The following is a 26,406-nucleotide window of genomic DNA, read 5'->3' on the forward strand; positions in this document are numbered from 1 at the left end:
GTTCCTTTCTATGTGCTTGCAAACCTACAGCCTGATTATCTTTTCTAGGATTTTCCCAGACCCTGATGTCCAGCTGATTGGTCTGTAGCTCCTTAGGTCCACCTTTTTCTTTTTTTAAAGACTGGAACAATTTCAGCTCTTCTCCAGTCTTCTGACACTTCTCCTGAACTCCAGGAGTTCTCATACTACAGTCAGTGGTTCTGATATTATGTCTCCAGTTCCTTTAGTTCCCTGGGATGTAATCCACCCAGTCCCAAAGACTTACATTCATTCAAAGCAGCAAGGTGTTCTCTTACCAATTCCTTACCTATTTTGACCTGTGTTTCCCTTCTGCCCCACCCCTGCTCCCCATGTAGCTTCTGAGAGGCTGGACCACTTTTTCTTTTTGCAAAAAGACAGGTACATGTTAGGAATTAATCAGTGCAGCTTTCTCCCTGCTAAGTATCACCATCTCATCATCTTCTCCAACTACCAGACTGTTCACTTCCTTGATTTGCCTCGTGTCACACATAGTCAAATAACTTCTTGCTATTTTGGTGTTCACTGCAAGACTCATCTCATTCTGAGGCTTAGCCTTCCTGATTGCATCCTTGCAGATTGGGGCTATTCCCAGACATTCTGCTTGATTCTGCTTGTCCCTCTTGGCAAAGAACCTTTGTCAAGAACCTTTCTAAAGCAGCTTTTAAATATATAAATGGGAAACTAACATGCTGCAAAGCAGTGTTCCATTATTTTTCCATGAAAATTCCTCCAGATGTGAAATGGAAATAATTTTCTATAATTAGAAATAAAACATTGGAAGTGTTCCCACAAAGAAAAATTAAGTTGGAGTGATAGGAAGCAGCACAGTGCAGAACAGAGTCAGTGTAACCTCATTATTTTACCTTCTGACCAATAAATATTTTAGGACTGGCTATAACCTCCTTAATTCTCTTTGCTCATCCTGGTTCTGTTTCCTCCTCCCTGTCCTGATTACCAGGAAACACACTGAGGCGAGGACTTGGTCTCTAATATTTATTAGTAGTACTTAACAAGAATCCTAACAAACTGAGAAAGCGTGGGAAAACCCAGCCATATAAACCCCAAAGGTTAAGGCGGTCCCGATCTGTGTCTCTTTGAATGGCTGAACAGTTCCTCAGTGCTACGCATGCGCTTGACAGTCTGGGTGAGAGCCCCCTGCTCGCCATCCTTACTCATGACACTCCCATTCTATCGTGTAAAAAATGTTTGGAATTTGTTTTTTCTAAGTATATCTAGAATAGTGTGTGTCTTTGTGTGTGTATGCTTATTATTTGATATGTTGTTCTTAATTCAAAATAAAGCTGCCTTGATTTAAAAGTCAGGGAAAAAGGAAGAAGAAATTGTTAAATACATTTCCAACTTTATTCAGAAAATCCTCTGACCTTAAGAGGTTTTTCACTGCAGTTTGGCCAGTCTCCAATAGAGGGAGCCATGCCTCCACACATTGTCACTGCTAAACTCTATGGAACCTATTTGAACACTAATTTCATTCTGTTAAATTCAGATATTTTGTCCAATTACATGTGCTCACATCTGTGTAGATTACACAGACCAAGAGGCCTAGACCAACAGACCATCTCTTAGTTAAGGGACTCCCACTGCATTCAGTGGAGAAACAACCATCTAGCAATGCAAGATACCTACTGGAGACTGACATTTCAATAAAAATAAGGAAGGAAAAAAGGGAGAGGATTCCTGCACAGAGAAATCTAGTTGTTGGGCAAAAAGTCTAGGCTAGCTTTTGACCTCATTTGACAGTATAAATGTAAGTGTAAGGGATTTTATGTTATGGAGAGGAAGTCAATCTCACAAGACCTTCTTGCAGTCTGAAACACAGGCTTAAGGATCTAGTTCAGTGTTTCTCATCCTTGGCAACTTTAGAATTCTGGAAGTTGAAGTCCACCCATCTTAAAGTTGCCAAGGTTGAGAAACACTGATTGAGATCCTGAATAAGACTCCTTCGCATCATTCTCAACCTAAAGCTCCCAGGATTTGTTTGAAGAACAGCCGTGGTGCTTAAAAGAATTCCATAAAAATATCAACATGTCCAAACAGCTATACATTTAAATTCCAAAATAAATCTTCCACTAGGTCAGATTGGCTGATGAATCTATGTATGTGTGTGTTGACTTTGGCCTGAGCTACATTTAGTTATTTGAGATATCAGTGGAAATATGAAGGATTTCTCATTAAACTGTCCTGCTCACTCTGCTTCTTGCTTGCTATCATCTCCAGCTATTTATTAGGGTTATTGATGTGGAAGATATCCACTGACAAAGTCTGAGTTCATTCACATTTTTTAGGGAGCACAGAAGAGTCAGCCATTTGCAGAAGTGATCTCTGACACTGAGCCTGGAAGAAACAATATTCTTTTGAAATTTATTTACAAATCTATATGATCCTGGATAAAAGTTCCATGGCTTTTCTTATATATTTGCCCCATGAAAAAAAGGCAAAACAATTTGCTTTATTTTCTGGAAACCTGGGGCTAAAAAAAGTTAAAGTAGAGGAGGAGAACTTTTCATGGTTAGGGGCTGGACTTAAGGGGGGGCAACAAGAAATGCATTGGATGACACAAAAGTGATAATTAGATCTGTCTTTTCCCTTTTTGCAAAGGGGAGTGGGATTATTATTTGTTCTGTTTATCTATATAAAGCATATTTTAAGGCTTACTCTTCAATTTTGGCATGTTTCCCACCTCAGAATTGCAGGAAAGCATGCCAGTGTAATCATGGGCTTCGGTTCATCTTACTGTCTTCTAAGGGCAAAAATTCTTCCCACTGGAGAATCTAATCACAACATGCATTTCCATGATGGAATTTCAATATGTTGACGAAGTGTCAACCTACTGAATTAATATTAAATGAACGGTTATTAAACAAATGAATCCTACATAAAACAAACAATTTAATTGCATGGTTTGAATGTGAAATTAAAATGGGTAGCTTTTGCTCATGTTGGAATGATTAGACTATTTGTTCAACCTCTGATTTGGATCTATGAAAATAGACAAGGAATGAATACAGCAACTGTTCTTCAGCAAAGGATTGTTACCTTGTCGTAGTGCTGGAGCTTGAGCACCTCAATGATGCCATGAGCTAAACCGTGAAGGGCCACCCAAGACGGGAAGGTCATGACAGAGAGGTCAGACTAAATGCGATCCCTGGGGAAGGTAATGGCAACCCACCCCAGTATTCTTGCCATGAAAACTAAATGGATCAATACAACCAGAGATATGTCGGTATACCATCGGAAGATGAGACCCCCAGGTTGGAAGATGGTCAAAATGCTACTGGGGAGGAACAGAGGATGAGTTCAACTAGCCCCAGACGTGATGACGCAGCTAGCTCAAAGCTGAAAGGACGGCTAGCGGCCGACAGTGCTGGTGGTGAACGGCGAATCCGATGTTCTAAGGATCAACACACCATTGGAACCTGGAATGTAAGATCTATGAGCCAGGGCAAATTGGATGTGGTTATTGGTGAGATGTCAAGATTAAAGATAGACATTTTGGGCGTCAGTGAACTGAAATGGACTGGAATGGGCCACTTCACATCAAATGACCACCAGATCTACTACTGTGGACAAGAGGACCACAGAAGAAATGGAGTAGCCTTCATAATTAATCGTAAAGTGGCTAAAGCAGTGCTTGGATACAATCCAAAAAACGATAGAATGATCTCAATTCGAATTCAGGGCAAGCCATCTAACATCACAGTGATCCAAATATACGCCCCAACCACAAATGCTGAAGAAGCTGAAGTAGAGCAGTTCTATGAGGATCTGCAGCACCTACTGGACAACACGCCTAAAAGAGATGTTATTTTCATCACGGGAGACTGGAATGCTAAGGTGGGCAGTCAAATGACACCTCGAATTACAGGTAAGCATGGCCTGGGTGAACAAAACGAAGCAGGACATAGGCTAATAGAATTTTGCCAAGACAATTCACTCTGCATAACAAACACTCTCTTCCAACAACCTAAGAGACGGCTTTATACATAGACTTCACCAGATGGACAACACCGAAATCAGATTGACTACATCCTTTACAGCCAAAGGTGGCGGACATCTATACAGTCGGTAAAAACAAGACCTGGAGCTGACTGTAGTTCAGATCACGAACTTCTTATTGCACAATTTAGGATCAGACTAAAGAGATTAGGGAAGACCCACAGATCAGCTAGATATGAACTCACTAATATTCCTAAGGAATATGCAGTGGAGGTGAAGAATAGATTTAAGGGACTGGACTTAGTAGATAGAGTCCTGGAAGAACTCTGGACAGAAGTTCACAACATTGTTCAGGAGGTGGCAACAAAATACATCCCAAAGAAAGAGAAAACCAAGAAGGCAAAATGGCTGTCTGCTGAGACACTAGAAGTAGCCCAAGAAAGAAGGAAAGCAAAAGGCAACAGTGATACGGGGAGATATGCCCAATTAAATGCAAAATTCCAGAGGTTAGCCAGAAGAGATAAGGAATTATTTTTAAACAAGCAATGCGCGGAAGTGGAAGAAGACAATAGAATAGGAAGGACAAGAGACCTCTTCCAGAAAATTAGAAACATCGGAGGTAAATTCCAGGCAAAAATGGGCATGATCAAAAACAAAGATGGCAAGGACCTAACAGAAGAAGAAGAGATCAAGAAAAGGTGGCAAGAATATACAGAAGACCTGTATAGGAAGGATAACAATATCGGGGATAGCTTTGACAGTGTGGTCAGTGAGCTAGAGCCAGACATCCTGAAGAGTGAGGTTGAGTGGGCCTTAAGAAGCATTGCTAATAAGAAGGCAGCAGGAGATGATGGCATCCCAGCTGAACTGTTCAAAATCTTGCAAGATGATGCTGTCAAGGTAATGCATGCTATATGCCAGCAAATTTGGAAAACACAAGAATGGCCATCAGATTGGAAAAAATCAACTTATATCCCCATACCAAAAAAGGGAATCATTAAAGGATGTTCAAACTATCGAACAGTGGCACTCATTTCACATGCCAGTAAGGTAATGCTCAAGATCCTACAAGGTAGACTTCAGCAGTTCATGGAGCGAGAATTGCCAGATTTACAAGCTGGGTTTAGAAAAGGCAGAGGAACTAGAGACCAAATTGCCAATATCCGCTGGATAATGGAAAAAGCCAGGGAGTTTCAGAAAAACATCTATTTCTGTTTTATTGACTATTCTAAAGCCTTTGACTGTGTGGACCATAACAAATTGTGGCAAGTTCTTAGCGGTATGGGGATACCAAGTCATCTTGTCTGCCTCCTGAAGAATCTGTATAATGACCAAGTAGCAACAGGAAGAACAGACCACGGAACAACGGGCTGGTTTAAGATTGGGAAAGGAGTATGGCAGGGCTGTATACTCTCACCCTACCTATTCAACTTGTACGCAGAACACATCATGTGACATGCTGGGCTTGAGGAATCCAATGCTGGAGTTAAAATCACTGGAAGAAACATTAACAATCTCAGATATGCAGATGATACCACTTTGATGGCTGAAAGCGAAGAGGAACTGAGAAACCTTATGATGAAGGTGAAAGAAGAAAGTGCAAAAGCTGGCTTGCAGCTAAACCTCAAAAAAACCAAGATTATGGCAACCAGCTTGATTGATAACTGGCAAATAGAGGGAGAAAACGTAGAGGCAGTGACAGATTTTGTGTTTCTAGGTGCAAAGATTACTGCAGATGCTGACTGCAGTCAGGAAATCAGAAGATGCTTAATCCTTGGGAGAAGAGCAATGACAAATCTCGATAAAATAGTTAGGAGCAGAGACATCACACTGACAACAAAGGTCCGCATAGTTAAAGCAATGGTGTTCCCCGTAGTAACATATGGCTGTGAGAGCTGGACCATAAGGAAGGCTGAGAGAAGGAAGATAGATGCTTTGGAACTGTGGTGTTGGAGGAAAATTCTGAGAGTGCCTTGGACTGCAAGAAGATCAAACCAGTCCATCCTCCAGGAAATAAAGCCAGACTGCTCACTTGAGGGAATGATATTAAAGGCAAAACTGAAATACTTTGGCCACATAATGAGAAGACAGGACACCCTGGAGAAGATGCTGATGCTAGGGAGAGTGGAGGGCAAAAGGAAGAGGGGCTGACCAAGGGCAAGGTGGATGGATGATATTCTAGAGGTGATGGACTCGTCCCTGGGGGAGCTGGGGGTGTTGACGACCGACAGAAAGCTCTGGCGTGGGCTGGACCATGAAGTCACGAAGAGTCGGAAGCGACTAAACGAATAAACAAATAGCAACTGTTAAACCTCCATGCTCTGCAACATCTCATGGATGGATCTGCACCCAGAAATTCACTTTACTTTCCATCTAAGTTAGCAAAGCAGTTCATACAGAACAATTTTAGTATTAAATATACATTTTTTTAAGAGAGCCAGTTTGGTGTAGTGCTTAATGCATCAGGCTAGAAACCAGGAGACCTTGAGTTCTAGTCCCACCTTAGATACAAAGCCAGCTGGGTGATCTTGGGCCAGTCACTCTCTCTCAGCCCTAGGAAGGAGGCAATGGCAAACCATTTCTGAAAAACCTTGTCAAGAAAGCTGTAGGGACTTGTCCAGGCAGTCTCTGAGAATCAGACATGATTGGATTAAAAAAAACCCTGCATCTTAACAGCTGCCTCTTGGAGTTTTTGATGTTGGTGTTACTGTTTATTCATTTTGCACCCAGTCCATTCTGTTGTGCCTGTTTATTTGTGGCGACTTCAAATGCCAAAGATTGAATGCTGGTTGGATGGCTAAGCTAGTGTGTGTGTGTTTGTGTGTGTGTGTGTACTGTTAATGCAGTTATGCAGTTACGTTGCATTTTACTCGAAAGGTGTGCATGTGTTTGTGTGTGTGTAATTTTTATTAAAGAAAATTTTAAAATAATAAAATACAAATTTTGAAAGAAAGAAGTACAGAAAGTAAAGTAGTAGGTGAAAAAAGTGCAAGGAAAGAAATAAAGAAGGGAAAGAAAGAAAAGGAAAGGAAAGGAAAAGTTATAAAGAAGTGGCTTCCAACGTTCTTAACAGCAATTACAAGTACATTTATATTTAACTCTCCCTCTCTAAGGTTACAGCATAATTTCCTTGTTTCTATTGTCTACCCTTTCTAATTATAAAACCCATAAATCACAAGTTCATTTTTTTCTTGTTTCAGCAAAAAGTTCATAAGGGGTTTCCACTCACCAATAAATGTAGTTATTGTCCTTTCTCTAATCAAACAAGTCAATTTTGCCATGTCTGCTAATTCTGTCATCTTCACAGCCATTTCTCTGTTGTGGGTATTTCAGAGTCTTTTCATTTTTGTGCATATAATAATCTTGCAGCAGTTATCATATATAAAAACAACTCCCATAACTCCTTTCTAATTGTCTATCTATTAGAAAATTTCTGGTTTCAACTGAATATTAATCTTTAAAATTCTTTGTATCACTGTGTGTATTTGAACTCAAAATTTTCTGGCTTTTTTGCAAGTCTACCAGCTATGATAGAATGACCCTTCATGTTTCCACATTTCCAACATAAATTTGAAGTACCTTTGTACATTCTAGGTAAATTTTCTGGAGTCATGTACCAACAGTACATCATTTTATAAAAGTTATTTCTAAATTATACCATAATGTAAATTTCAGTCCTTTCAGCCACATATTTTCCCATTGATCCATCTGTATGTTATAATCAAATTTCTTAGCCCATTTTATTATACATTCTTTCACTTGTTCTTCTTTCCTTTCAAATTTCAACAAAAGTTTATACGTTTTAGCTATTACATGTTCATCATTTGTACACAGTTCAATTTTAAATTGTTTTGTGCTGTTCAATTCCAAATGTCCTGTTATGTACCTTAAATCTTTCTCTTAACTGTGCATATGAAAACCATTGAAAACTAAATCCCTCTGCAGTCAATTGATCTCTTGATTTCATCTTACAGTATATTTTCCATGCTCTTGTTTTAAGAGCTCTCTGTATATTAACCATCTCTCTTTGCCTGCTGTTTCTTTTCTATGGAAAGGCATGTTTGAACTTGTTGGTTTGACCCCCTGGCTGCAGTTCTTCTGTCCCTTTAGCATTTCAAGTGTACAATGAAGCACTGTTTTACTGAGCAAGTGTGTATACATGATTTAAGATTATTCTTTCCTTCTGAGGCTGTAAATGTAATTTATATTTAATGTATAAATGCTAGCAGCCAAGCAAGGGTCTGTGTGTATGTATTTATTTATTTAGTTCCTTCCTAATCATTCAACAAGGTAACATCTTTTTTCCTATTTTGTTTTGTTTTTGACATCCAGCCAGGAAAAAGACAGTAAATTTTCAGGTGAATTTTTAAATATTGGGATGGAGGCAGATAGTCCAATATTCAAGACTGTCTTCAAGGTTAGTTTGAGGCATGGACAATACAGACCTACAAGAGGTTTATTTCAAAATATTTTAAAGTAATGGCCTGCCTGGAATTAATTTAATATTTTTGGCCAGAATGTCCTCCTGCCCTGGAGGAGGTAATTGGTCAAAAGAGTTCTACACTGTGTGAGAAATCAAAAACACAGAGTCAGTTTATTTCTCCTACATTCTGTTCAATTAAAATGTCTCCACTTCCAGGCAAATAGTTGCTCTGTGTTCAAGAAAGACTAGGGCTAAGACTCCCAGATCTGGCTGCAAAAATTGGGGCAGCCACCATAAAGCAGCGAAGAGTTAGTTGAGAGTTTCCACCTACTGGGAAACCTACCAACAGGGGAAACCAGAGTCCTTCACGCGGGCACCTTTCCTATGGCTTAACTTGCTCCTGGAGGCAAGATGGCCCCTTCTCTGATGATGTTCCGGGAAGGATGATATTGGTGAGATTGGAGTGCTTGTCTCAAGAGCAAGATATGGCACTGCCTTTGAGGAGAATATGCTGATTGCAACTCTATAATCAATGCTATGATCTGTGTGTGGCGGGGAGGGGGGGTAGGCTTCTTGGGCAAAGGTAGGTCTTCTATTGTCTAAGATAATGCATTTATTCATTAGCTTTCTATCCTGCATTTCTTTCCACCAGGAGCGGCAGGCAGCGCACATAACATTTCCTCCTCCAGTGTTTCCCTATACAGTAAGTATGCGGCTTTGAGCTTTGCTTCCGTATTTGCAATGTATTAACAAAACTTTCCTTATTCTGTTTAGGAGATTATTTTGAGATTTAGTTTATAATCCTACGCACGTTAGGATTGCCTGATCCCAATCCTGAGATGGCTTCATTTGCTTTTCAGAACTGCATTCCCTAAGGGTGGCTTTTCCTTTTTGCATGTATATAGTAGAAAAAGTTGCTGCTAGAGGAATTCCACATATTATTCCCAAATATTTAGGGGTTTCCTCAAGGAAATCCTGCGGTTAGGGACTAGGGCTGAGCCCTATTCTGTCTCTAAAAAAAGCTCTTCCTTTTTTTTTTTTACGACCTGAGAGAGCCCTCCATCCTTTAGGAGCGAAGAACCAGTGGCCCACACATTGCCAAATGCCATGTTTGGCAGCATCAGTGTTATGCATGTATTTCATGAACCTTTTGTTTAAGTAAAGGTAAAGGCTCTCTTGGTTTGAGTTGGCCCCTGCTAACCACACGGGCAGGTCCAGGTAGTCCTCTTGGGAACAATATGGAAGTAGTTTGCAACTGCCTTTTGATATTTGTTTTGACAACCCAGCCTAGCTTATAACCCTGGGATTTTTTGATGGTCTTCCGTCCAAAATTGGTTGGGTGTTCTTTCCTGCAATGGCTTCCCTTGTTTACAGTGCTGTTAGTGAAGGCTTCCCCTTTTTATCTTTGTTCATCTATTTTCTAAATTGTTGTGATTTTGTATGTTAATGTGGACTTTCCCAGTACACACGTTTGATGGTGCTATCCAATCGTGTCCGATTCTTGGTGATTCTGTGTTCTTTTGTCTCATCTTTCCTTTTTGGGGGTGGTCTGGTCCTTCCTTCATCAGTATTAACTGGCAGCCAGGGATATCCATGGAGGGTCCAAAAAGTCAAGATGGCATCTGTGACCACACAATTGAAGCTTTGGTTGCACAGCCAACTGCCACCAAATTGACTTTTTCAACCACTCCCCAAAGTTACTCCTGACCCCACCTGGAACTCAAGACCTTGTGTACAAGAGTCATGGACAGCCTGGACTTCCGGTGGGGACATAGCGGACTGAGCACCTGTGCACCAGGCTTAGCAGGCAGAACTGACAATGCAGCTTTTTTTTTTCAGGCTCAGGCAGGTTTTCCTGAAGCCCAGGAGTGTTCTCTGGATAAAGGAAAACACCTGGAATTACCCCATCTGTCCTCTGGATGGCTGCTTGCAGCCAGAAGATCGCAAACAGCATTTCCCATTCGACTGGTAAGAGCTAGCTGGGAGGCTGGGACGTCATCACTTTCCAAGACATGCTGTAGCCTTAAAGGGACACTAAGACCCATTGTCCCATTTCTAAATCACCATATTTATATATATATTTTAAATATGCACACCCTAAGAGAGGCTTTCTACAGCAAGGAGTGTAGAAAGTGCTTATCGTTATTTTGGGGACTACTTAAAAAATTTTTTTTTTTAAGTTTTGGAATTCATTTTCCTTCCTAATATAAAGGAGGATTGAGAGTAAACAATTGACTTCCTGTTATTTTGGTATTAAATTTGAAGATATTAGCATTTTCCTACATGTTGAATTGGCTGATTTAAACCTTCAGCTTTCTGTTTCTACTTTCCCTTGGGAACTGTCTGCTTATCTCACTTTCACTTTGTGTAAACATACTTCAGAACTTTTCCATAATTTTGACTTTCACTCGTTAAGCTCCTAGGGGGCACCATAATCTACTGCATAAGACATGGAGGATTTTAAACAGATTTTTTCTGACTTCCATCAAGATTTTAAACAGATCTTTTCTGACTCCTATCAAGTTTTTATACAAGACATTCAGGACATTGTGGAAAATATGAGCTCTAAAATGTGTCATCCGGTTGGGGATGTAATGGATGAAACTGAGGAATTCAACAGTGATAGAAATGTTTCTTTTAGGAATGAGATTGGGATTTCTGTTGAGAAAGCTCATCATTTCAAGATGCTATAGGATTTGATGTTTCCTAAAATTGGGTTTTATTTTTATGGATCATGTTTTTAGAAAATATTTATTAAGTTGGACTTTGGAACTCCACTAAATGCTCACAAGCACAAAAAAAAAACCTCAATGGAATTTATGCCATGACTTTTTGGCCAAACATCAATGGAGTGACTTCTAAAAGTAACCACAAGTTTTCCTGAAACACATTAGTATTATCGCTGACACACAATGTGGAAATAAGGGTGATTTCCTCTCTCTTTAAACACCATCTGAAAAATGAATGCATCCTGCCACTTACTCATAGTTTGACAAACATCTGTTCTTTCATACACTGAGTGTGCTTATTCTTAAAAGTTGTTGTTTATTCATTTAGTCGCTTCCAACTCTTCGTGACTTCATGGACCAGCCCACGCCAGAGCTTCCTGTTGGTCGTCAACACCCCCAGCTCCCCCAGGGATGAGTCCGTCACCTCTAGAATATCATCCATCCACCTTGCCCTTGGTCGGCCCCTCTTCCTTTTGCCCTCCACTCTCCCTAGCATCAGCATCTTCTCCAGGGTGTCCTGTCTTCTCATTATGTGGCCAAAGTATTTCAGTTTTGCCTTTAATATCATTCCCTCAAGTGAGCAGTCTGGCTTTATTTCCTGGAGGATGGACTGGTTTGATCTTCTTGCAGTCCAAGGCACTCTCAGAATTTTCCTCCAACACCACAGTTCCAAAGCATCTATCTTCCTTCTCTCAGCCTTCCTTATGGTCCAGCTCTCACAGCCATATGTTACTATGGGGAACACCATTGCTTTAACTATGTGGACCTTTGTTGTCAGTGTGATGTCTCTGCTCTTAACTATTTTATCGAGATTTGTCATTGCTCTTCTCCCAAGGATATTCTTAAAAGTGCTGTCAACAAAATGCCATTTATTTCCTTGCTATGAAAAAACTTAACAGCAACCTTATTTTGTGGGATTGTAATGATTGCATCTGTGTTCAGCACACTGAGCAGAACTTTATGTAATGCTGTCCTGAGTGTCTGACTTTAGAAACAGCAAACTGAAGCCATGCTAAAAATTCTCCAGCATTAATTGTTCTGATGTAATAATTAAATTACTCATAAATATGCACAATGTGTAGGGCTGTCTTTATGGGGTATCTCTCTTGCATTACATTACAATTACAATGGCCATTAGAAAAATTTCTGGACGTTTTGCCCAGGGATTGAAATAGGCTGCATTTTTGAAAACACGGAAATCCCAAAATATATTTTAAACATTAGAGATGTTTTCTGTGCAAAGATATGATAAAGTTGCTTTTGTCCATTTCCGCAGGAGATGCCACCCGGTATCATCTCAGAGTGATTGCTGGACACCATGCAGTGGCAATTTGTATAAAGGCAGCATCCATGCCAGCGATATACCGCGAAATCTCATACAAGCTCACCTTATTGGAGCAAGGACAACTGCTGTACTTAACCTGAAGAACATCAAAAGAGCCCCCTGGCTGAATGTGACTACAGGTAGTCCTCAGCCTACAACCATTTGTTCAAAGCGACGATGGTGCTGAATGAATGGTGGTTAAGACTCGTCCTTGGACTTCTGGCTGTACCAGCACCCCCGCAGTCATGAGATCACGATCTGGGCGCTTGGCAACTGGTTCACACTTACAACCAGTTGCAGCGCCCTGCGATCACATGAACACTATTTGCAACCTTTCTGCCGGCTTCCCCAGAAAATCAACCGGGAAGCCACCAGAGAAGGTTGCAAGTCGCTGGGGTAAGTCTCCCCCACCCGTGCACCCGCCCACAGCCCTCTGTGCTCGCACCACACTGGCCACTCGCGCACCCCCACGCACCCTCCCCAACCTGCGCTGCACCTCTTGCGCACCCCTCACACCCTCATGCACCCTCCCCGACCCGTGCCTCTCACACACCCCTTGCAACCCCTCACTGACCCATGCCTTGCCTCTTGCGCACTGCCGCACACCCTCCCCGACCCTCCCACACACACACACACCTGCACCCTCTCGCTTCCTCCCCCACCCGGCGGCAGCCACTTACCTGCCTGCAGGCCTAGGACTTAGAACTTCCTGCTGGCTTCTCCACTGACTTTGGTTTTGGCAAGCCAGCAGGAAGTTGCCTTGCCTAATGACCATGGGATTCGGTTAACAATGGCAACCAGGACTGCAGGGATTGCTGTCACTAAGTGATGCAGTCGTGCTTTACAAGTGCATCGCTTAGTGATGGAAATTCTGGTCCCAATTGCTGTTGTAAGCCGAGGACTACCTGTAAATGTTGCTGCCATCCAGTGATCATCTGGATCTTTGCACCCAGGTATGGTAGCACTATTTTAGATCCACTTTTCAGCTGAGGCCAGCCATTTGCCTCCAGGAAGTGCATAACTGGGCAACAAACCATTCTTCCTTGTTTGGGGAGTAACAATATAAAGTCTATGCATTTACTTTATCTAAACATCAGCTATGCAAAAGAATGGGGAAAAAAACCCCTTTCCTCTCCATTCAGACAACATCTGGTTATATACAATCAACTGAATCCAGTCTTAGACATATGTATGTAAATGGACTGAAACCGATGGGGCTCAAATTAGTTCTGATGGACTTAAGTACCACTGATTGCAGGGGGTTTATTTTAAATACCGCTGTGTTTGCACACTCACATACAGTAAAGTTACTACTGGTAGAAAGCAGCATTTGTACTGATGTATTATGATCTAGAGGTAAATTAGCTATTTCCACAGACAGTAGCTGCTGTTGCTACGCTGCAGTGATAAGGATTAGTTTCATCAACTGTGGCACGTTTTATTGTGGCAATGTCAACAGTCCATTAATAAAGCCCTGCCTGGTAAACAAAGGATCTGACTCTTTAATTATCTAACTGAAAGTAAATTTTTAGCTGTACTGTTCTCCTGTAATTGCTGCTTTTTTTAATGGTGGCGGTTGAACATCATGAGGCACAACATACAAAATCAGAAGTTTGTTTGCATTTTTGGTAGGAATCAGCTGCTTTTATGCATTTTGGTAAAGTGATCTTGCCAATGTGCTGCAACTACTCTAGTCATTCCTGGAAACCAGATATTAGCTTTTGAGTTGATGTATGTTCTTTTTTAAGGAATACAGGTAGTCCTCATTGAGTGACCACAATTGGGACCGGCAACTCAGTCGTTAAGCTAAGCAGTTGCTAAGGGAAACATCACATTTTACAATATTACTTCAGCTTTCCAATACTTTACAGATCTGTGAAGGTTGTAAATGCGAGGACTGGTCGCAAAGTTACTTTTTCATCCCTGTCTTAACTGTGAATGGTTGTTAAATGAGTCAAGTCACTGAACAAGGACTCCCTGTAAGCTAATTGCAACCAAGTTAGCCTTATAAATAAGTCCACAGAAGTTTCTAGTCTACATTTTTTGTTTACTAGCCACAGGCCTACTCATACCTCTGCTAGGCACAAGTAGCCTTTTACAGAAGAAATGGGAAGAGCATTCCAGGATGAGAAAAGCCCATTTTTGTGCAGAAAATGCACTTGCATCCAGAGGTTCTCCAAGCAGGGAGAGGAAGGGTTTCCATCAACTGCCTCTACAGCTATTTATATTGCCTCTTAGGCTGCTCCAAAGAATTCCCCAGCCCTCCACACCAGAGTTTCGGACAAGCGTAGGGGAAAAGAAGAACGATAAAGTTAGCTTCTGCTTCTTCTTCTCTCAGCTCTTTGCAAAGTGCTCCTTTAGGTAGGTCTGATCCAGTACTAAACGTTTTGGGCAGTGATAGGGGTAAATATATCAAAGCAAATTATTTGCATAAGTCAGAGGATGTCAACGCTTTTCAGGCACTGGTCTCCGCTGTGCAATCTTGCATAATAGTATGTGTGCTTCTTTATTTTATTTATCATGAAAACATCCTACAGAATCATAACACTTGACAACTCTAGGAGGATCATAGGCAGTCATCATCCCTATTTATACAAAAGGCTGTTATAAAGGGCTCTGCAAAATAGACATTGCACAGAATTCTTTATGCTTCTAAACAGGCCTCTGCAATGCAAATTCCTGCACATTGTCTTTTCAAAGGAAATAAATTATCTTCTCACCTATTCTGAAACTCCCACATCAAATCCTGCAAAGTAACACATTAGGTGCTTGGCACAACCAACTTTGCAAAAAATATTTCCATTATGCTTTGCTCAAATTCATTGTAAACCAGGGTTTATCAACCAGGGTTCTGTGGAACCATAGGCTTCCACGAGAGGGCATTAGGGGTTCCCTGGGAGATCACAATTTATTTAAAAGAAATATTTCAAATATGGGCATCTTCACATTAAAGAGGTAAGTTTCATTCTTTATTTTTAGTTTAAGAATACTGTTAATGCATATATACAGGCCTACACATAAAATGAATATATTAATTTTGTAACTAGTGGCCTATATTTGAGCCTGAATGTGCAGGGGTTCCCTGAGACCTGAAAAATATTTCAAGGGTTCCTCCAGGGTCAAAGGGTGAGAAAGGCTGCTGTAAACTATTAATGTTTGAAAGACTTTTTTTTTAGTTAAGGAATTGCATTTGTTTGTTTCTGCAGCAGTGTTGCAGATCTGACTGCAGATGGCAGCTTAAGACAGTGAGTCTCTGCCAAAATCCTTTCAGCCTCTTGCTTCCAGCTGAGCAGAAACAAATGTGGGAATAACTTCACATTTCCAAAATCAGAAAAAGAAATAACAGCCCAGAGCAATATAATGAAGATTACATGGCAGAAACAGAAGTGAAACTCTGTGATTCCCTGAGAACCACACTGCAATAAGGTAGATTACCAGAAACACCTAAAATTTAATTGAAGACAACAGGCCTAACACTGCTAAAACAGTATATCTGTCACCCTCTTTCTCTGCCCAACAAATACAACCCCCCCCCCCGGAAAACTAAGCCTCTGGCTGACAAGTTTCTCAGTAAACTAATTTCTTCTCTATCATCAAGTAGGTAAAGGTAAAGGTTTCCCTTGACATTAAGTCCAGTCGTGTCCGACTCTAGGGGGCGGTGCTCATCTCCGTTTCAAAGCCGAAGAGCTGGCGTTTGTCCGTAGACACTTCCATGGTCATGTGGCCGGCATGACTAAACGGAATGCCGTTACCTGCCCGCTGAAGCGGTACCTATTGATCTACTCACATTTGCATGTTTTCAAACTGCTAGGTTGACAGGAGCTGGGACTAGTAACGGGAGCTCACCCCGTCCCATGGATTCAAACCGTCGACCTTCCGATCGGCAAGGTCAGCAGCTCAGCGGTTTAACCCACAGCGCCACCACGTCCCATCATCAAGTAACCCTATGCAAATTCAGGCATGCTTGTTCCTTATTAGTGGTCTTCAATCCTTTGACCAGTGACCACTGGTAGCCTGCAAGAATACTGCAAGTAATTCATAATACAGGTACAAAAAATAAAAATAAATCTATAATATACACAGAGATAGCTAAATCTTGCAAAGTTTGCCATTTTTGTTTGAAATCTTGTGATATTGTCAACCCTATGTCATTTTTGGTTACAGTAATTTTAAAAATGAAATTAATGTGTTTTGGGAACACCATCTAGAAAGAGTACATGTGTCATGATGCCAGAAAGTGTCACCTAATTGATGCTGATTTAAGTGCCAGTCCTTAAAAGCTTTTGATGATGCTGTAATGATATGCACAAAGAAGAATGATGGGAAATGCTATTGTACACAGCTGATTTCTGGTAAGTAGAAGACTTAGTACATAAGGCTAGCTCATGCTCCTGGTGACCTCATCAGAAGATTTTGAAGAACATCTAATCTGCCAGAAGAAGTGCAATCTGACAATGACCATATAAATGAATTGTTGTTTATTCGTTTAGTCGCTTCCGACTCTTCGTGACTTCATGGACCAGCCCACGCCAGAGCTTCCTGTCGGTCGTCAACACCCCCAGCTCCCGCAGGGACGAGTCCGTCACCTCTAGAATATCATCCATCCATCTTGCCCTTGGTCGGCCCTTCTTCCTTTTGCCTTCCACTCTCCCTAGCATCAGCACCTTTTCCAGGGTGTCCTGTCTTCTCATTATGTGGCCAAAGTATTTCAGTTTTGCCTTTAATATCATTCCCTCAAGTGAGCAGTCTGGCTTTATTTCCTGGAGGATGGACTGGTTGGATCTTCTTGCAGTCCAAGGCACTCTCAGAATTTTCCTCCAACACCGCAGTTCAAAAGCATCGATCTTCCTTCGCTCAGCCTTCCTTATGGTCCAGCTCTCGCAGCCATATGTTACTACAGGGAACACCATTGCTTTAACTATGCGGGCCTTTGTTGTCAGTGTGATGTCTCTGCTCTTAACTATTTTATCGAGATTTGTCATTGCTCTTCTTCCAAGGATTAAGCGTCTTCTGATTTCCTGACTGCAGTCAGCATCTGCAGTAATCTTTGCACCTAGGAATACAAAGTCTTTCACTGCTTCTACATTTTCTCCCTCTATTTGCCAGTTATCAATCAAGCTGGTTGCCATAATCTTGGTTTTTTTGAGGTTTAGCTGCAAACCAGCTTTTGCACTTTCTTCTTTCACCTTCATCATAAGGCTCCTCAGTTCCTCTTCGCTTTCAGCCATCAAAGTGGTATCATCTGCATATCTGAGATTGTTAATGTTTCTTCCAGAGATTTTAACTCCAGCCTTGGATTCCTCAAGGCCAGCTTGTCGCATGATGTGTTCTGCATACAAGTTGAATAGGTAGGGTGAGAGTATACAGCCCTGCCGTACTCCTTTCCCAATCTTAAACCAGTCTGTTGTTCCGTGGTCTGTTCTTACTGTTGCTACTTGGTCGTTATACAGATTCTTCAGGAGGCAGACAAGATGACTTGGTATCCCCATACCACTAAGAACATGCCACAATTTGTTATGGTCCACACAGTCAAAGGCTTTAGAATAGTCAATAAAACAGAAATAGATGTTTTTCTGAAACTCCCTGGCTTTTTCCATTATCCAGCGGATATTGGCAATTTGGTCTCTAGTTCCTCTGCCTTTTCTAAACCCAGCTTGTACATCTGGCAATTCTCGCTCCATGAACTGCTGAAGTCTACCTTGCAGGATCTTGAGCATTATCTTACTGGCATGTGAAATGAGTGCCACTGTTCGATAGTTTGAACATTCTTTAGTGTTTCCCTTTTTTGGTATGGGGATATAAGTTGATTTTTTCCAGTCTGATGGCCATTCTTGTGTTTTCCAAATTTGCTGGCATATAGCATGCATTACCTTGACAGCATCATCTTGCAAGATTTTGAACAGTTCAGCTGGGATGCCGTCGTCTCCTGTTGCCTTGTTATTAGCAATGCTTCTTAAGGCCCACTCAACCTCACTCTTCAGGATGTCTGGCTCTAGCTCACCGACCACACTGTCAAAGCTATCCCCGATATTGTTATCCTTCCTATACAGGTCTTCTGTATATTCTTGCCACCTTTTCTTGATCTCTTCTTCTTCTGTTAGGTCCTTGCCATCTTTGTTTTTGATCATACCCATTTTGGCCTGGAATTTACCTCCAATGTTTCTAATTTTCTGGAAGAGGTCTCTTGTCCTTCCTATTCTATTGTCTTCTTCCACTTCCACGCATTGCTTGTTTAAAAATAATTCCTTATCTCTTCTGGCTAACCTCTGGAATTTTGCATTTAATTGGGCATATCTCCCCCTATCACTGTTGCCTTTTGCTTTCCTTCTTTCTTGGGCTACTTCTAGTGTCTCAGCAGACAGCCATTTTGCCTTCTTGGTTTTCTCTTTCTTTGGGATGTATTTTGTTGCCGCCTCCTGAACAATGCTGCCAACTTCTGTCCAGAGTTCTTCCGGGACCCTATCTACTAAGTCCAGTCCCTTAAATCTATTCTTCACCTCCACTGCATATTCCTTAGGAATATTAGTGAGCTCATATCTAGCTGATCTGTGGGTCTTCCCTAATCTCTTTAGTCTGATCCTAAATTGTGCAAGAAGAAGTTCGTGATCTGAACTACAGTCAGCTCCAGGCCTTGTTCTTACCGACTGTACAGATGTCCGCCACCTTTGGCTGCAAAGGATGTAATCAATCTGATTTCGGTGTTGTCCATCTGGTGAAGTCCATGTATAAAGCCGTCTCTTAGGTTGTTGGAAGAGAGTGTTTGTTATGCAGAGTGAATTGTCTTGGCAAAATTCTATCAGCCTGTGTCCTGCTTCGTTTTGTTCTCCCAGGCCATACTTACCTGTAATTCGAGGTGTCATTTGACTGCCCACCTTAGCATTCCAGTCTCCTGTGATGAAAATAACATCTCTTTTAGGCGTGTTGTCCAGTAGGTGCTGCAGATCCTCATAGAACTGCTCTACTTCAGCTTCTTCAGCATTTGTGGTTGGGGCGTATATTTGGATCACTGTGATGTTAGATGGCTTGCCCTGAATTCGAATTGAGATCATTCTGTCGTTTTTTGGGTTGTATCCAAGCACTGCTTTAGCCACTTTACTATTAATTATGAAGGCTACTCCATTTCTTCTGTGGTCCTCTTGTCCACAGTAGTAGATCTGGTGGTCATTTGATGTGAAGTGGCCCATTCCAGTCCATTTCAGTTCACTGACGCCCAGAATGTCTATCTTTAATCTTGACATCTCACCAATAACCACATCCAATTTGCCCTGGCTCATAGATCTTACATTCCAGGTTCCAATGGTGTGTTGATCCTTAGAACATCGGATTCGCCGTTCACCACCAGCACCGTCGGCCGCTAGCCGTCCTTTCGGCTTTGAGCTAGCTGCGTCATCACGTCTGGGGCTAGTTGAGCTCATCCTCTGTTCCTCCCCAGTAGCATTTTGACCATCTTCCGACCTGGGGGTCTCATCTTCCGATGGTATACCGACATATCTCTGGTTGTACTGATCCATTTAGTTTTCACGGCAAGAATACTGAGGTGGGTTGCCATTACCTTCCCCAGGGATCGCATTTAGTCTGACCTCTCTGTCATGACCTTCCCGTCTTGGGTGGCCCTTCACGGTTTAGCTCATGGCATCATTGAGGTGCTCAAGCTCCAGCACCACGACAAGGTAACGATCCTTTGCTGAAGATATAAATGAATACCTCAGTCATATTAACCAGTTCCTTACCTACACAATATGTAATATGCATAACCTATACAACTTATACCATTTCTCAACCTTGGCAGCTTTAAGTTGAGTAGTCTTCAACTCCCAGAATTCCCCAGCCAGTTTGGGAGTTGAAGTCTTAGAGCTGCCAGGGTTGAGAAAGACTGGTTTATACAGTTGCAGCATGATACCTATCCCCATCCCCACTCCCAGGTGATATTCATCCAGCATCCAACAGGTCAGGAAAAGACATCATAGGAGCTCATGTCAGGAAAAGACATCAAGCATAGCACGGTAAGCTTGATTAGCTTTAACCCTGGTTTGTTTATGGTCTTAACATGTCTTATGAACCTCACCTAGTTGCTAAGTAACCATATTCAATGGATTGTGTGATTAGAGGAACTATAAAGCAGGACCAATTTCTAAATTGTTACCAGATGTAACAAGCTCAACAGTGACACCATTCAAATGTATTGCGGCCAATTGGTGATTTCCAGTTCTACTGACCAAAGGAAGCTCCATCTATGTACAGTGTGTGAACTCTGCCCTTTGGACTAATCCCTAGTTGTGATAATCAACCAACTAGAAATGATGTGGTACTACTCTGAGTTACATCTTCTGGCCATCAAATAGTCGCCAACTCAAACTGCTCTGCAACATTCAGTAAGCTATTATTTGGACTGCTATTCAGACTGCCAAACCCAAGGCCACTTCTCCTCCAGCCAGAAAAAAAGAAGAAAAGAAGAAGAAAAAAAAAAAATTAGGTCACCACACAAGGGCTTTACACAGTGCCCTCCAAAGTATTACTTGAACTATCGGTATCAGCCTCAAATCATTGTTGTCAGGATGCTTTACTCCTTATGAGACTTACCAGGCATTTACACCCTTACCACAAATACTCAGATTTCCCTAAGGATGGTATCCCACAGCAGAGAACTAGCTCTGAGGCTCCAAGTTTTGATTCTGAGCTCGCCATCCAGGAGATCGCTCCACAGTTTTACAGTTGCTGAAACAGAGGACACCAAAATCCAACTTTTTCTCCCTGCATATCTATTCAGCGGTTTCAGCAGCAACTATGTACAGCCTGTGTACATAGAGCCTGAGTACCCCGTTCAGTTTCCCAGCAATCAGAGCCAAAGAACGACCACAGAACTAACAACAAAACCGCCTGCCAAGCGTTTTAACGTGACTTGACTGCCGTGCTTGTTCTCATGGCCATCCTCTTGCCATAGTATACATGGCCCCATGCAAAGTCACACAAGGAATAACCAAGGCCTTTCACAGTGTGGCATTTCATTCTTCTTTTTTTTAAAAAAGATAATAAAACACAACTGTAGCTGAGGCTACAATTTGGAAGGAACAATGGAGTGGGGAGAAGGGTTCTTAACATTGCAGAGAGGGGTCTATATTTAATTACAAGCTTAAGGGCTGTATTAATTTTATATCAATAACAATGGATATTATATGGATCTTTTCTCTCTTTTTTAGTCAATTAGCCTTTTTTCTTCTTCTTTTTGTCACATTTAGTTAAGTTTAATCACCGTAATACATCTAGGTTTTTCTCCCCCCTTCACTGTATAACCACTACCATTTTCTTTTCTTTTTTTGAGGGCTGCAGTTCTCTGTATTCATTATTCAAAACAAGCCACATCTTTTAAAAAAACCTTAAAATCTTGATCCTAACCTGCCTTTTTTCTCTAATATCTTTCTTTTCTTTCAGTTAAAATCAACCCAAAATAAATAAAATAAATACAGGTTATCTGATATAACTTAGGCTGGGAATATGATTCAACTGAGGGAGGTGTTATGATAACAGGAATAAAAAATGTAATACAGGGTGTTTACCTTTTCAAGGTGTTTTAAGTGCATCTTTGCATTGAAATATTTGAGTCTTACAAATGCTACCAAGTAGCTGGGAGTCAAAAGCTCTTCGTAAGAACATGTTTTACACATCAAATGAAATCTGCCTGTGAGAGTCCCATACGTTATTTGAAACAGATGTATATATGTTGGATGCAACCATATAAATATCACATGTGAAACTTGCCAATATGGTAATTACACCTGAATTACAGAGTTGGGAATACAAAACTGTAGCTTAATTGCCCCTTGTGGCAAGTGTTTTTCTGGGATCATCTTCAATAATTATCAGGAAGATCACTCAATACTGAAAGGGGAGAACCAATTTATGACAAGGATAAGTTGGTTCTGAGGATCTGCTCTAACATTTACACTGACTGCATTCCACCTGAGTCATTTTTGTTTCAACTTTTGTTTCCTATGATGAATGAAGAGGCATTTCTGAGAGCTGCACTATAATTACAGGATTCCCTTGGAGACCTAAGTAAGTTCAAGTCCCTGCAATATTTATAATCTTGAAACAGCAGAGAAATGCTGGTTGGTGATGGCACGTTTCTTACGGTTTTTACTATTTTAAAGCATCTATTTTAATGTATGTTTCAAGCCGTTTGAATCTTTATAGTAAGTTAGAAATCTGAAGGAGCAGAATAGGGCTGGAAGGGACAAAATGATAAATCTGCCTTCCATGTTGCTATCATGGATCCCCGGGCAAAGTCACTTTACCTGAGTCTCATTGTTTGCTTCACTTATTTTGCTGCAGTAGCTGTTTACCCATTTGGGCCAGTAAATATTGGATGGATCAGGATGTCCAGCACTCACACCAGCTGCAAACAGACAGAAGTGACTGCTGAGAGTCCAAAGGACAAACAGGGCTCACTTGTGTGAGCAATCAGTAATTGGTACCTGTAGAACAAAATGTGCCTTGTAGCTACTTCTTGGCTGTTTTCCTGTTATCTCAGTTTTGAGGGAATGCTTGAGGGCTGCTGCAACCCCATGCCAAAGTGCCCCCAAAGCCAAAATATCCCAATAAATGAACGTATTCCATCACAACTCCCCATATAGCAGCGACCACAATTACAGTAAAGTTTCATTTTAGGACATGCTTGAACAATCCTCAGAATTAAAGGGGCAGTGCAACAGGCCAACCATTTTTCAACACCCACAGAAGCCTAAAGATCCACACAGGACTTCTCTGTCTCAAAAGCTGAACTCAAGGAAGTCTAGGGTGCAGCCGAGGAGCCACGTGGCTCTCTCCCCCTCTATTCCTATAGCCCTCCTTCATGGCTAAGCAGAAAACTGAACATTTTGTCACTGTTAGAAACCTTCTTAGAGACGCTGTGCCTTAACCTGGTCGCCTTACTCTACTACATGGAAGAATTCAAGGAAAACGTCGGCTCTAATTAGGCTTCGGCAGCACACAGACTCAAAAGGAGGCGAAAAGGCTTCCGCCCCACTCCCCGACCCCACAATCGTGGCGGGAAGGAAGCGCGGCTCATTTTCAGGGAACTTCCTCTCAACTTAGCGGCGATTCGCCAAGTGGGCAGAGGGTGGGGGAGAAAGTCAGAAAGCGAGGCGGCCGGCAAACCTTGGAGCAAGGGGGACTGTGACAGCTCGGGGCGATCCTCCGGGAAGGAGTCCAGCAGGCGCTTGAAGAGGCGGCCCAGGTCAGAGTAGCTGCGGTGCAAGTAAAGGACGTTCCGGTCCGACCACTCGGTGCGGATCTCGAAGAACTCCTCTTCGTCCCCGCGACGGTTGATGATCAGTCTCCGGATGCCATTCACCCAGCAGCCCCGCACGTACATGTTCACCAGCGAGGTGCCCTCAAACACAGCCGAGGCCATCCCGCCGCTGCCCGCGCATACCACCCCGCTGCGAGGGGACGGCGGAGATCCTCCGTCCTTCGCTAAGCCACTAGGCGTCAGGAAGAGGGAGCCACCATGGTCGAGCTGGGCGTCGACAGCACAAGGCGCTGTCTTCAAGCTCCGCGCAGGGCGGCCACAGGCGCCTCCGGTATTCTTTGCCCAGGCAGAGACGAGGGGAGGGCCCAGCCGGCCGCCGCCTCTCTTTGACTACGGTTGCTTTCTGCTGCCGCCACCGCTTGCTAGTCACAAGCGCGGGCCGGGGTAGAGGAGCTGTCGGGCAAATCAGACGAGGTTCTTCTTTTCAGGCCGAAAGAGCAGACTTGCTCGCCGGGTGGCGTCGCTTCTGTGTCTTTGACGCTTCTTCCTTTTTCTTTTGCAATCTTCCTGAATGTTTGGGAGGCAGGGCGAAGATTTTGGTCTGAAACGAAACGCACGCGCCCCCTCACAGGCAAACTCGGTGTTTGGGCTTCAGGTTTCTTACTCCACGCCGAGGTTCAAATCCACACGTGGAAGGAAAAAGGGGCAGGAAGACGCAAATGCGCTCCGCTGCTTCGAATCTAGTCTGCCCGATTCTTTTGGCAGGGGAAGTGCTGGAAGATTAGTTCTCGATCAGGTGTTGGCAGATTTTTGTAGACACATGCTCTTAAAAGGCCGCGACGCAACAACGCGAAAAACAGATTGGTTTGACCACTTGCTGGAGAAAGACGGTGCGGTGGATCGTGGGCAGAAAAGACCGCGGGGACGCTGGCTTTTCCCTCTGTCCTCCCGGTATCTCTGGTCCTGCGGGGCTGGGGAGGTCAGAGCTTAACTTCTCCCTGTTTCGTTGCAAGAAAATCCAAAGTGATTTTCCGGGGGAAACCAGTGGCTTCTTTCCCGCTCCGGAGAGACCAATTTCGTCTCCGGCCGAGCAACTGGCGCGTCTCCAATTTACGCGCCTCCTCCTTTCCGCTGAGTGTGAGTTACACTGAAGTGTCAAGAAGCGGAGCGTGGCGCGGATACTCACGCAAGTCCCTTCCCGGCGAGGGCTATTCGGAAACGAAAGAAGTGAAGTCCCAAGCTCTGTCTGCAACAATTGGAAAGGGCGGAGCAGATCTGAGTGCTAAGCAATCCAGGCTCACAAAGTACAACTGAGAAAGCAGGGGTACCAGCTGTAAGAACCGATCCCCGCTGAGCCAGCCCCATGTAAAATCACGTTAAATTGAGCAATTCAGTTCTGTGTAGCCAAAGGATTGACCCAGGAAGAGCATATGCCAGGGCCAGCTCCAGGTTTGGCTAGACTCGGGGCCCATTTGGCCCCCTCTGAGATCAATGGGATGTGGTGGCCTTTCCTAATAGTAAGAAGATGGCAGAATGTTAGACTCAGGACTGTGTGTGTTCAGGATGTGCCTTCTAGTCAATGCTGACTCTTGGTTACTGCCTGGACAAGTCCCTGCAGTTTTCTTGCCAAGATTTTTGGAAGTGGTTTGCCATTGCCTGCTTCCCAGGGCTGAGAGAGAGTGACGGGCCCAGGGTCCCCCAGCTGGCTTCCTGCAGGACTAGAACTCCCAGTCTCCAGGTTTTTAGTCTGGTGCCTTAACCACTACACCAAACTGGCTCTCTACACTCAGGACTAGCCCCAAACATTGGTTGCTTGAGTTGAAACAGTGTCCTCCTTCCCTGCCAGGCATAATACCCAAGGCAGTTATTTTGGGCCCTGAGACCTAATCCCACAGTATTCCCCTGCCAGTTAAAAGACAGTAATAATAATTACCCATTAGCTGCTCTTTCATGACATCCAACATCTGCTGACTGCTGCAGATACTGCACTGTCTAATGGTAGGGTTGGTGTCACGCCTTGCTACCTCTTTAAATTCCTACAGTGGCCTGATTAAATGGCAGTTATGCTTAGTCATCCAGCATTTCTTGGAAGAGAGGATGAAAAAAAAGACATGAAAGGCTATTCTTAGGTCCAGACACTAGGCTTTCCCCAAAAGCAGGTGATCAGGCAAATCCTACCACTGTCACATGAAACAATGCCCTCAGTTTACACAGATGCAAATAAAAATGCCTTTGATGCCTATGCTGGAGAACCTTTTTCCCTCTTTCTCCCCACAAAAGATCATGCCTGGAAAAAGGAAAGTTGATATCCACTAGTCCTGAACCATTGGTCCACATTGAAAATGATGAGTCATTCTTTTGTGGTAGTATCAGAGAAGGTGATAAGTTACTGAAATTGTTTGTACTTATATTGATGAAGGGAGAAGTCATTTATTTATATATCTCTTTTCTATTTCCTTTCTATTTCCTTTTTAATTTTTTCCCTCTGCATTCTTTTTATTCTTTTATATTTTCCTTAGTTTGAATTAGTTTTTTAATCTTTGTATCTCTAAACTTTAATAAAAATTATATATAAAAAAGAAAATGATGAGTCATAAAAAGCAGTGGATTCAGCCATGCCATTAAGAGCAGCACAGTAGCCCTTTAAGCAGCCTAAAATACACCGAGTGCCAGAATCCTGTACAGGGTAATCCATCTCAAGCTTCCA

At 42.5% G+C, this 26,406-nt stretch overlaps 1 protein-coding gene across 1 annotated transcript in view; it reads right to left on the bottom strand.

Annotated features, from left to right (window-relative positions):
- Nucleotides 1-24,500, bottom strand: part of PXDC1 (PX domain containing 1) — a 46,635-nt gene extending 22,135 nt beyond the window's left edge. Inside the window, exon 1 of the mRNA XM_063298833.1 lies at nucleotides 23,606-24,500. Within this exon, the coding sequence (XP_063154903.1) occupies nucleotides 23,606-23,861 (256 nt within the window). The 5' untranslated portion in view covers nucleotides 23,862-24,500. The remainder of the gene's footprint in view (nucleotides 1-23,605) is intronic.
- Between the last annotated feature and the right edge of the window lie 1,906 nt (nucleotides 24,501-26,406).

The sequence above is a fragment of the Candoia aspera genome, chromosome 3, assembly GCF_035149785.1.
Source record: "Candoia aspera isolate rCanAsp1 chromosome 3, rCanAsp1.hap2, whole genome shotgun sequence".
Lineage (NCBI taxonomy): Eukaryota > Metazoa > Chordata > Lepidosauria > Squamata > Boidae > Candoia > Candoia aspera.